The sequence below is a fragment of the Microcaecilia unicolor genome, chromosome 11 (assembly GCF_901765095.1).
Source record: "Microcaecilia unicolor chromosome 11, aMicUni1.1, whole genome shotgun sequence".
NCBI classification, from domain to species: domain Eukaryota; kingdom Metazoa; phylum Chordata; class Amphibia; order Gymnophiona; family Siphonopidae; genus Microcaecilia; species Microcaecilia unicolor.
This window is the reverse complement of record NC_044041.1, coordinates 153,573,301-153,585,895: the sequence shown is the minus strand read 5'-3', so window position 1 is coordinate 153,585,895 and position 12,595 is coordinate 153,573,301. Positions and strand designations below refer to the sequence as shown.

The following is a 12,595-nucleotide window of genomic DNA, read 5'->3' as shown; positions in this document are numbered from 1 at the left end:
GAGTAGGCTCCAGCACACCACTGATTGAGAACCATATACTTCTGGAATCAAGGTTATTTGGACTGTGGACTTTGGGAAAGGTTGAAGATTTGACACAGTTAGGCATCAGATATGGTGTGAGGGAATGTCAACAATGTGGAATGATGGAATGGAATATTTGCTGGATGTTTCCTCTTGGTGATTGCTATATTTAAAGGACGGATTACAGACAGTTACTGATAGTGGGTCTGGTAGAGCTAAGCAATCTATGATTTACACAGGAATTAACAGTGCAGTTCAATTTGGTTGAACTAGTTATTTATTTTTTTTAAATATGTACCTTTATTAGAACCACACAATGTCAAGAACAATAATATCCATAAAAGGAGGTACAGCTTGGGAAGTTTTTCAAGTTTCATCCCCATACGTTCACTGCAGGAGATCAGACCACACATGTTGTAGCTTCATGGCAGTCTAATCCACAAATAGTAACAAAACAGAACCTTAACATCTCCCTTTCCCAAAGTCAGTACTTCAAGTTATAGATTCAACAGATAGCTACAAGCACGGTGTGGCAAATGATCCCACACTGGGAATCAAATTTGTTGAAAAGATTTCCAGGCTCTAGGAGACTGCCGACTAGTATTCAGTCTCTCCATCTTCATTAAATTGAAAAGTTCATTGCTCCAAGCATTAACTGATGAGGTTGCAGCCTGTCTCCAACACATCTAGATAGTCTTTTTTGGATAAATAAAAATACCTTATGCAGCAGAAGATTAGTCTCTGATCTCAGACCCAAGGAAACAAAGTTCGAGAACAGTTGAATGCCCACCCAGAGAGGCAGGAGTCTACCCAATATTGCTTAGAGTTGGGTCTGCACTCGTGTTCAGAAAGGTCCAGAATATATGCACTAATGTAGCCGGCTCAGCTCTACAATGCAGGCTCTCTGCTGTTGCTGCAATTTGAGCCAAAAAGGCTCAATGAGGAGAAATGTATAAATGGAACAAAAACTTATATTGTTGTTTTTAGAAAGCTGATAAATGTGTAAGTTGCTTCAAGTGTTTCATGAGGGACCGCAGCTGGTCACTCATTACTCGTTCTTCTATTAGTAAAGTCCTTCTCCATACAATGGCCAAAGCATCGTAATTAAAAGCAGGAGCCAGACTGCATAAGCTAATCTGATAAAGGGATAAACTTGGTTTAGAAGATCGGGATAAGAGCAAAGTTTCAGAAAGTAAGTCTACGGTATCTTCATTCAAGGTAAAAGCATCCAGCTCACGTACATAGTGGCGCACCTGATTGTAAGCAAGCCAATCTCCAGGTTGCAGACCCCCCCCCCCCACACTCCTCCTGAAGCTGTTCAAAGGACTGCATAGATCCTGCATCTGTCACCAGGTCATGAACATAACTTAATCCATGATGTGATCAACATTTTAAATATAACTTGGTCCCGTCAGGATCCAAGTCTTTATTACACCAGAGAGGGAACAACACGGGAGGAAGAGGGAAGTTTCAGCTGCTTACAAATCCATTTACAACCTTGGCGTATGTTCAACTAGTTTTTAATATATGAGTTTGTTTAATATATTAATAAGTGTTTAGATACAGTTTTATGTGTAATTCATTGACTTAATATTTGTACACTGTATGCTTAATCATTGTACATAAGTGATAGCCTGGATTTATTTATTTGATTGATATATACAGTGGGGGAAATAAGTATTTGATCCCTTGCTGATTTTGTAAGTTTGCCCACTGACAAAGACATGAGCAGCCCATAATTGAAGGGTAGGTTATTGGTAACAGTGAGAGATAGCACATCACAAATTAAATCCGGAAAATCACATTGTGGAAAGTATATGAATTTATTTGCATTCTGCAGAGGGAAATAAGTATTTAATCCCTCTGGCAAACAAGACCTAATACTTGGTGGCAAAACCCTTGTTGGCAAGCACAGCGGTCAGACGTCTTCTGTAGTTGATGATGAGGTTTGCACACATGTCAGGAGGAATTTTGGTCCACTCCTCTTTGCAGATCATCTCTAAATCATTAAGAGTTCTGGGCTGTCGCTTGGCAACTCGCAGCTTCAGCTCCCTCCATAAGTTTTCAATGGGATTAAGGTCTGGTGACTGGCTAGGCCACTCCATGACCCTAATGTGCTTCTTCCTGAGCCACTCCTTTGTTGCCTTGGCTGTATGTTTTGGGTCATTGTCGTGCTGGAAGACCCAGCCACGACCCATTTTTAAGGCCCTGGCGGAGGGAAGGAGGTTGTCACTCAGAATTGTACGGTACATGGCCCCATCCATTCTCCCATTGATGCGGTGAAGTAGTCCTGTACCCTTAGCAGAGAAACACCCCCAAAACATAACATTTCCACCTCCATGCTTGACAGTGGGGACGGTGTTCTTTGGGTCATAGGCAGCATTTCTCTTCCTCCAAACACGGCGAGTTGAGTTCATGCCAAAGAGCTCAATTTTTGTCTCATCTGACCACAGCACCTTCTCCCAATCACTCTCGGCATCATCCAGGTGTTCACTGGCAAACTTCAGACGGGCCGTCACATGTGCCTTCCGGAGCAGGGGGACCTTGCGGGCACTGCAGGATTGCAATCCGTTATGTCGTAATGTGTTACCAATGGTTTTCGTGGTGACAGTGGTCCCAGCTGCCTTGAGATCATTGACAAGTTCCCCCCTTGTAGTTGTAGGCTGATTTCTAACCTTCCTCATGATCAAGGATACCCCACGAGGTGAGATTTTGCGTGGAGCCCCAGATCTTTGTCGATTGACAGTCATTTTGTACTTCTTCCATTTTCTTACTATGGCACCAACAGTTGTCTCCTTCTCGCCCAGCGTCTTACTGATGGTTTTGTAGCCCATTCCAGCCTTGTGCAGGTGTATGATCTTGTCCCTGACATCCTTAGACAGCTCCTTGCTCTTGGCCATTTTGTAGAGGTTAGAGTCTGACTGATTCACTGAGTCTGTGGACAGGTGTCTTTCATACAGGTGACCATTGCCGACAGCTGTCTGTCATGCAGGTAACGAGTTGATTTGGAGCATCTACCTGGTCTGTAGGGGCCAGATCTCTTACTGGTTGGTGGGGGATCAAATACTTATTTCCCTCTGCAGAATGCAAATAAATTCATATACTTTCCACAATGTGATTTTCCGGATTTAATTTGTGATGTGCTATCTCTCACTGTTACCAATAACCTACCCTTCAATTATGGGCTGCTCATGTCTTTGTCAGTGGGCAAACTTACAAAATCAGCAAGGGATCAAATACTTATTTCCCCCACTGTATTTGTTGTGGATATCTTGAAAACCAAGCTGACTTGAGAAACACTGGTCTAAGTATCAAGCCATGTTTCTAGGAAATATTTTATTTGAAGTTATTTTTTTAAATAGTTTTATGCTGCCGCTCACTCTCTCTTCCCCCCCCCCCCCCCAAACTACTGAGAACAGCTGTATTCAGGACAGTGTCACAAATCACAGAATGTGGAACTATTTATCTTTTGTATCTGATGTTTTGGGTGACATTGCAGTTGAGTTGAAGTTCTCTAACGTATGGGTCTGCAGTCTGTTAGATGTGCTGTGGAGATGGCTACTTCAGGGGAGAGGATTGTTTAAAACGTTTCCATAGCTAGATACTATATTTTAGGCTTATGTAAATTGTGAGTCAGTCTTAGAGTCATTCATTTACCCTGACTAGATTTTCGAATTGGGTCATACAGATGAGCTCAAATATCTTGCACTTAGATGTGAAATATTTGGATCTGAAGATCTAGTGGCTAATTATGAGCAGGTGTGGTCCTTGGCTTTACATATTCTCTCTTTTAAAGTTTCTGTGCAGAGCGGCTGCGATCCCTGGTCCGGACACTGGAGATTGCAGATATTGCTGACTTCTCTCCAATTACGCTTATTGCCAATTTTGCCACGCTTGTGAGCACCTATGCTAAGGGTAAGGAGACAGAGTGCTGACAGCAGGAGAGAGACCTAAAAGAAGGGAAACCAGCAACTCAAGACACTAGAGCAGGAACAGAGCACAGATAGCTGGAGAAAAACCTTAAGGGAGGAGACAGTGGAAAAATATTGGTGTGCCCTGCTTTTTGCAAGGGGCCCATTGATTGCTGGGGATGGAAGCTGAGCAGGTCCTGAGTATTTTTTTGGAAAGGACTCTCCAGAAGCTGTTTTGGTCACAAGTCCCAGGGTTCCAAACCCAGCTTGGCAGTCTGCTGTCATCAAAAACATGAGTACATCCCCTTGCTCCCCTGTGCTGGCTCCTATTTAGATCCTTAACAGGATGTAACTAGGCTTTAGCTTGCACCTTTTCATTAGTAACTCAGGGCAAATTACATTTAAGTGTAGTTGATATTTCTCTGTCCCCAGAGAGTTTACAGTCTTAAGGGCTAGATTTACTAACCTGTATTATTGCACTTTTAACATGTTATTAGTAAATAAGCCTCATTTACAGTAATGGAGCCTGGATTAAATAATGCACACTGATGTCAGTTGTTAAATCTAGCTGAGGCAATGGAGGGTGAAGTGACTTGCCCAGTCTCAAGGAGAGTCAGTGTGAGAAGCAGGATTTGAGCCCTGGCTTCTCTGGCTTATAGCCTGCTACTCTAATCACTAGGCCTCTGGTATAAATTCTGCATAAGCAGCCCCGTACATTAAATAGTGTTGCTGTGACACCTCCCAAACTCTTCTTTAATTAAATTATTCTTTCCCACTCAGCAGTCAGAAAAGAGCTCATATGCAACATCTCCTGTCAGGGTCCAAGTCAAGAGAAGAGCACAGAATCATTCAGCTGTTAACATAGAAACATATCCCTTCCTCTTCCTTATATGTCCCAAGATTTCTTGAATTCAGATAGTCTTCAATCTCCACCACCTCCACCAGAAGGCTATTCCACACATTCAGTACCCTTTTTGGGAAGAAATGTTTCCTTAGGCTACTCCTGAGTCTGTTCCTTTTCATTTTCATCTTATGACCTCTCATTCCATAGCTTCCCTTCAATTGAAAGAGGCTTGCCTCCTGTGTATTTATGCCATGGAGGTATTTACATGTGTCTATTATATCTCCCCTCTACCACCTTACGTTCAAAGTATACATATTGAGATCTTTATATGCTTTATGGATGACCGCTGATCATTTTAGTAGCCACTGTCTGGATTGTGAAAAATTGCAAGAGGACCTTACGAGACTGGGAGACTGGGCATCCAAATGGCAGAAGATGTTTAATGTGAGCAAGTGGAAAGTGATGCATGTGGGAAAGAAGAACCCAAACTAAAGCTACGTGTTGCAGGGTTCAACATTAGGAGTAGGGTTACCATATGGCTCCAGAAAAAGGAGGACGGATTGAGCCAGCCGGGTTTTACTTCCATTGCTTTCCATTGAAAGCAATGGAAGTAAAACCCAGCTGGCTCAATTACTTCCATTGAAAGCAATTGCTTTTTTCTGGAGCCATATGGTAACCCTAATTAGGAGTCGCCATCCAGGAAAAGGATCTAGGTGTCATCGTTGATGATACATTGAAACCCTCTTCTCAGTGTGCAGTGGCGGCGAAGAAAGCAAATAGAATGTTAGGTATTATTAGGAAAGGAATGGAAAACAAAAATGAAGATGTTATAATGCCTTTGTATCACTTCATGGTGTGACCACATCTTGAATACTGTTTGCAATTCTGGTCACTGCATCTCAGAAAAGATATAGTAGAATTGAAAAAGGTGCAGAGAAGGGTGATGAAAATGATAAAGGGGATGGGACGACTTCCCTATAACGAAAGGCTGAAGCGGGTAGGGCTCTTCAGCTTGGAGAAAAGACAGCTGAGGGGAGATATCATAGAGATCTATTAAATAATGTGTGGAGTAGAATGGGTAGATGTGAATCGTTTTTTTTTAAATATATACTTTGTATGTAATTTGTTCCCCGCTTAGACTTTTACTGATATAGCGGGTTATAAATAAAGTTTTGTTATTATTATTATTACTAGGACTAGGGGGCCTGCAATGAAGCTACAAAGTAGTAAATTTAAAACAAATCAGAGAAAATATTTCTTCACTCAGTGTGTAGTTAAAATCTGGAATTTGTTGTCTAGAGAATGTGGTAAAAGCAGTTAGCTTAGCAAGGTGTTTGGATTATTTCCTAAAATAAAAGTCCATAAACTGTTATTAAGATGAACTTGGGAAAATCCTTCATATTACTAGGATAAGTAGCATAAAATGTATTCTACTGTTTTGGGATCTTGCCGGGTATTTGTAACCTGGATTGGCCATCGTTGGAAACAGGATACTGGGCTTGATGGACCTTTGGTCTGTCCCAGTATGGCAGTGCTTACTTATGTTCTTATTTATTCATTTTATTTATTTGTAATTTGATATACCACTTTCACTGTTAAGTAGATCAGAATGGTTTTTAAACAAATTTAAAAGTGAAGAAAAAGAACTACAAAAATTGATAGAAAAGTAAAACAAACATGCAAGATTAAATTACATAAATTAACATCCATTAAAAGTAACATCAATATACACTCCCAAATGCCAGCATTCCAAAGAACCATCTCATTCACAGGGTTATGTTAAGGTTCAGTCTCCAGACCTATACTGTAAATAAGGTCTCACCAGAGACTTATACAGAAGCATCACCTCCTTTTTCCTACTGTCCGTTCCTCCCTCTATGCACCCAGGCATCTTCTGGCATTTGCCATCACCTTTTCTACTTTGGCCCCACCCCATAAACTGTCACTCAGGTGTTTATAGCCTAAGTACATAAGTAATGCCACACTGGGAAAAGACCAAGGGTCCATCAAGCCCAGCATCCTGTCCACGACAGCGGCCAATCCAGGCCAAGGGTTCCTGGCAAGCGTCCCAAACGTACAAACATTCTATACATGTTATTCCTGGAATTGTGGATTTTTCCCAAGTCCATTTAGTAGTGGTTTATGGACTTGTCCTTTAGGAAACCGTCTAACCCCTTTTTAAACTGCTAAGCTAACCGCCTTCACCACGTTCTCCGGCAACGAATACCAGAGTTTAATTATGCGTTGGGTGAAGAAACATTTTCTCCGATTTGTTTTAAATTTACTACACTGTAGTTTCATAGCATGCCCCCTAGTCCTAGTATTTTTGGAAAGCGTGAACAGACGTTTCACATCCACCTGATCCACTCCACTCATTATTTTATATACCTCTATCATGTCTCCCCTCAGCCGTCTCTTCTCCAAGCTGAAAAGCCCTAGCCTCCTTAGTCTTTCTTCATAGGGAAGTTGTCCCATCCCCGCTATCATTTTAGTCGCCCTTTGCTGCACCTTTTCCAATTCTACTATATCTTTCTTGAGATGTGGCGACCAGAATTGAACACAATACTCAAGGTGCGGTCGCACCATGGAGCGATACAACGGCATTATAACATCCTCACACCTGTTTTCCATACCTTTCCTAATAATACCCAACATTCTATTAGCTTTCCTAGCCGCAGCAGCACACTGAGCAGAAGGTTTCAGTGTATTATCGACGACGACACCCAAATCCCTTTCTTGGTACGTAACTCCTAACGTGGAACCTTGCATGACGTAGCTATAATTCGGGTTCTTTTTTTCCCACATGCATCACCTTGCACTTGCTCACATTAAACGTCATCTGCCATTTAGCCGCCCTGTCTCCCAGTCTCGTAAGGTCCTTCTGTAATTTTTCACAATCCTGTCCCAAGTTAACAACTTTGAATAACTTTGTGTCATCAGCAAATCTAATTACCTCGTTAGTTACTCCCATCTCTAAATCATTTATAAATATATTAAAAAGCAGCGGTCATAGCACAGACCCCTGAGGAACCCCACTAACTACCCTTCTCCATTGTGAATACTGCCCATTTAACCCCACTCTCTGTTTCCTATCCTTCAACCAGTTTTTAATCCACAATAGGACATTTCCTCCTATCCCATGACCCTCCAATTTCCTCTGTAGTCTTTCATGAGGTACCTTGTCAAACGCCTTTTGAAAATCCAGATACACAATATCAACCGGCTCCACTTTGTCCACATGTTTGTTTACTCCTTCAAAGAATTGAAGTAAATTGGTCAGGCAAGATTTCCCCACACAAAAGCCGTGCTGACTTGGTCTGAGTAATCCATGTCCTTGGATGTGCTCTGTAATTTTGTTTTTGATAATAGCCACTACCATTTTCCCCGGCACTGACGTCAGAATCACCGGTTTATAATTTCCCGGATCTCCCCTGGAACCTTTTTTAAAAATCGGCGTTATATTGGCCACCCTCCAATCTTCGGGTACCATGCTCGATTTTAAGAATAAATTGCATATCACTAACAGTAGCTCCGCAAGCTCATTTTTCAGTTCTGTCAGTACTCAGGGCCGTGCCAACACGGTAAGCGAGGTAAGCATGGCAGGAGGGCGCCATCCTCTGGGGGGCGCCCCGCCACACCATGCTTACCTCGCCCTCTTCTCCCCAGATCCTTTTCCTTTTTTTTTTTTGTTTAAATTTACCTTTGTCCGGCGGCAGCGTAGCGTTAGTGAGAAGGAGGCGGCGCTCTCCCGCCCCGACATGTCAGTCTTCCCTTCGCTCAGTTCCGCCTTCTTCTGACATCAGAAATGACGTCAGAAGAAGGCGGGACACTGAGCGAAGGGAAGACTTGACACGTTGGGGCGGGGGAGCGCCGCCTCCTTCTCACTGACGCTACGCTGCCGCCGGACAGAGGTAAATTTAAACAAAGGAAAAGGATCTGGGGAGAAGAGGGCTGGTAGTATAGCGATCGTTTTCGGGGGGGAGGGGCGCGGGGCCAACTGCAGGGGGGCGCCGGAGACCCTAGGCACGGCCCTGTCAGTACTCTAGGATGAATACCATCTGGTCCAGGAGATTTGTTACTCTTCAGTTTGCTGAACTGTCACATTACGTCCTCCAGGTTTACCGTGAAGTCAGTAAGTTTCTCCGATTTGTCCGCTTGAAATACCATTTCCGACACCGGTATCCCACCCGAATGTTCCTCGGTGAAGACCGAAGCAAAGAATTCATTCAATCTCTCCGCTATGTCTTTATCTTCCTTGATCGCCCCTTTTACCCCTCGGTCATCCAGCGGCCCAACCGATTCTTTTGCCGGCTTCCTGCTTTTAATATACCGAAAAAAAATGTTGCTATGTTTTTTTCCCTCTAATGCTATCTTTTTTTCGTAATCCCTCTTGGCCTTCTTTATCTACGCCTTGCATTTGCTTTGACACTCCTTATGCTGCTTCTTGTTATTTTCAGACGGTTCCTTCTTCCATTTTCTGAAGGCGTTTCTTTTAGCCCTAATAGCTTCCTTCACCTCACTTTTCAACCAGGCCAGCTGTCTTTTGGACTTCCGTCTTTCTTTTGTAATTCGGGGAATATGTTTGGCCTGGGCCTCCAGGATGATATTTTTGAACAGCGTCCATGCCTGTTGTACAGTTTTTACCCTCTCAGTTGCCCCCCTAAGTTTTTTTTTTTTTTACCGTTCTTCTCATTTTATCATAGTCTCCTTTTTTAAAGTTAAACGCTAACGTATTTGACTTCCTGTGTATAGTTACTTCAAGGTTGATATCAAAACTGATCACTGTTATCAAGCGGCCCCAGTACCATAACGTCCCTCACCAGATCATGCGCTCCACTAAGGACCAAGTCTAGAATTTTTCCTTCTCTCGTCGGCTCCTGCACCAGTTGCTCCATAAAGCTGTCCTTGATTTCATCAAGGAATTGTACCTCTCTAGTGTGTCCCGATGTTACATTTACCCAGTTTATATTTGGATAATTGAAGTCACCCATTATTATCACATTGCCCATTTTGTTTGCGTGTCTGATTTCTTTTATCATTTCTGCGTCTACCTGCTCATCCTAGCGAGGCGGATGGAAGTACACTCCTATCACCGTCCTTTTCCCTTTTATACATGGAATGTCAACCCACAATGATTCAAAGATGTGATTTGTGTCCTGCTGAATTTGTAATCCATCTGAGTCAAGGCTCTCGTTAATATACAGTGCTACCCCTCCACCAGTCCGGTCCACCCTATCAGTACGATATACTTTGTACCCCGGTATGACAGTGTCCCACTGGTTATCCTCCTTCCACCAGGTCTCAGTAATGCCTATTATATCCAATTTTTCATTTAGTGCAATATATTCCAACTCTCCCATCTTATTTCTTAGACTCCTAGCATTTGCATATAGACATTTCAGAGTATGTTTGTTGTTCCTATTTGCATGATGCTTAGTACTTGACACTATTGATTTGCCATCTTTTGCCTGATCTTTAGTTGTATTTAAGGGCACCTGGCCTACTACGGTCTGTTGTGCAATCTCACTATCCAGAAACCCTATCTTCCCTGTTTGTGAGATATCCTTGCAAGATACCTTATCCCAAACCATGCGCTTTTGAGCGACTGTCGGCCTTCCCCCATTTCTAGTTTAAAAGCTGCTCTGTGTCCTTCAAGCTTCATTAGGTCCCCCTTTATGTTATCCACACCATTGCATCTATGCTATTCCAGATTCTGATATCTACAAAGAGGCAAAACTTACTAGTCAACCCTTCTGCAATATTGCTTACAAAAATGTTAAAAACCGTTCCTTGCAGCACACCATTTCGGATGCCCCTCTCCGCAGAGTGAGCGCCATTTATCACTATCTATTGTCACTTTCCATTCAACTGAGCACTAGCCTAGTCAGTCACTTTAGGGCCCATGCTGAGGACAGTTGCCTTTTTTTATTTAATATCGTCTATGCGAACTGTGTCAGAGACTTTTGCTAAAGTCTAAGAGAGAGGCTGACTGAAACCTTTCTTTTCGGTTTCAGCTGAAATTTGCTGCTCGGTTTCATCTGAAACAGCTGAAATTGAAACCAACCTGCCCCTGCCCCCTGAACAGTACCCACTCATTCTTCCCCCCCTTCCCTTTGACCAGACAGAGCCTCCCATCCCCCTCCTCCCTCCTGACCTTAATCCTTGGTGGTTTAGTGGCCTAACCAGGGCAGGAGCGATCCCCAATCGCTCCTGCCAATACTGTCTCTGCTATGAGAATGGCTGCCGAGACGTGCCGCTGAAGGTCGCAGCAGCCATTTTGAGATTGGATCTGGCATAGGCAAGAGCAACTGTGAATTTGCTCCTGGCTGTGCTGTTTCCATTCTCAAAGTGGCTGCCACACTTGAGCGACAGTTTTGACAGCCATTCTGATGGCAGGGACAGGAGCGACTAGTGATCACTCCTGTCCTGGTTAGGCCAGTAGATCTCAAGTGCTTCTAAAATAGGCCTGAGGAAGGCCTAGGAGTGATGGTGGGGCAGCAGTTTTGGTTGGGAGAGCAGAGAGTGGGCTGCAGTTTTGGTTGGGGTGGGGGGCATTTTAGTTTCAGCCAAAAAATACACTGGCATTTTCATCTGAAACCGAAATATGGCCAAATCAGAATTTTGGGCTGGTTTTGGTGCCAGAACCAAAATTCAGTTGGCCTCTAAACTAAGTACACCACATCTAGCACCTTCCCTCCATCCAGTTCTCTGGTCACCCAGTCAAAGAAATGAATCAGATTTGTCTGACACCTCCCTCTAGAAAAAAAAAATTATTTATTTATTTATTTATTTGTTTGTTTGTTTGTTTGTTGCATTTGTATCCCACATTTTCCCACCTATTTGCAGGCTCAATGTGGCTTACATAGTACCGTGATGGCGAACGCCAATTCCCGTGTCAGAAATACATAGTGATAATTGCGTTAAAGTTCAAGAGTAACAGAGTGTCTTAGGTAGTTGAGGAGGAAGAATTAAGTGTCCTTTTCTGGTACAAGTTTCGTTGTGTTGCAGAGTTCGGGTGTTTAGGTTGGATCGTTGTGGTAGGCTTTCTTGAACAGATAAGTCTTTAATGATTTCCAGAAGGTTGTTATGGCATGCATTGTTTTTGTGGTGTTTGGTAGTGCATTCCATATTTGTGTGCTTATATAGGAGAAGCTGGATGCATATGTTGATTTGTATTTTATTCCTTTGCAGGTTGGGTAGTGGAGATTTAGGAATGTGCATGCTGACCTGTTTGTGTTTCTGGTTGGTAAGTCTATGAGGTCTGCCATGTAGATCGGGGCCTCGCCGTGAATAATTTTGTGAACCAGGGTGCAGATTTTGAACGTGATTCGTTCTTTGATTTGGAGCCAATGCAGTTTTTCACGTAGGGGTTTGGCGCTTTCGTATCGCGTTTTTCCAAATATGAGTCCGGCTGTGGTGTTTTGGGTAGTTTGAAGTTTCTTCATAATTTGTTGTTTACATCCGGCATAGATTGCATTGCAGTAGTTTAGGTGACTTAGCACCATTGATTGTACCAGGCTGTGGAATATTTTCCTCGTGAAGAAAGGTTTTACTCGTTTGAGTTTTCACATTGAGTGGAACATTTTCTTTGTTGTAATTTTCGCTTGGCTTTCTAGCGTAAGGTTTCGATCGATGGTGACTCTGAGAATTTTCAGGCTGTTTGAGACAGGAAGAGTGTAATCTTGGGTGTTTATACTGGTGGGTTTGTACGTGTTGTATTGTGATATGATGAGACAGTGTGTTTTTTCAGCGTTGAGTTTTAATTGAAATGCATCTGCCCATGAGTTCATGATTTGCAGGCTTAGTTCGATTTTGTTTG

General features: G+C 42.9%; 1 protein-coding gene across 4 annotated transcripts in view; it reads left to right on the top strand.

Moving 5' to 3' along the window:
- The window catches only part of ERCC2 (ERCC excision repair 2, TFIIH core complex helicase subunit), a 455,444-nt gene that overhangs the window by 205,569 nt on the left and 237,280 nt on the right, over positions 1-12,595 (top strand). For 3 of the 4 annotated variants that reach the window (XM_030217434.1, XM_030217435.1, XM_030217433.1), the window contains exon 12: positions 3,818-3,936. The exons of the other annotated variant lie outside the window; for it this stretch is intronic. In XM_030217434.1, coding sequence (XP_030073294.1) covers positions 3,818-3,936 — 119 coding nt within the window. The remainder of the gene's footprint in view (positions 1-3,817; positions 3,937-12,595) is intronic. 4 annotated transcript variants of the gene reach the window in all.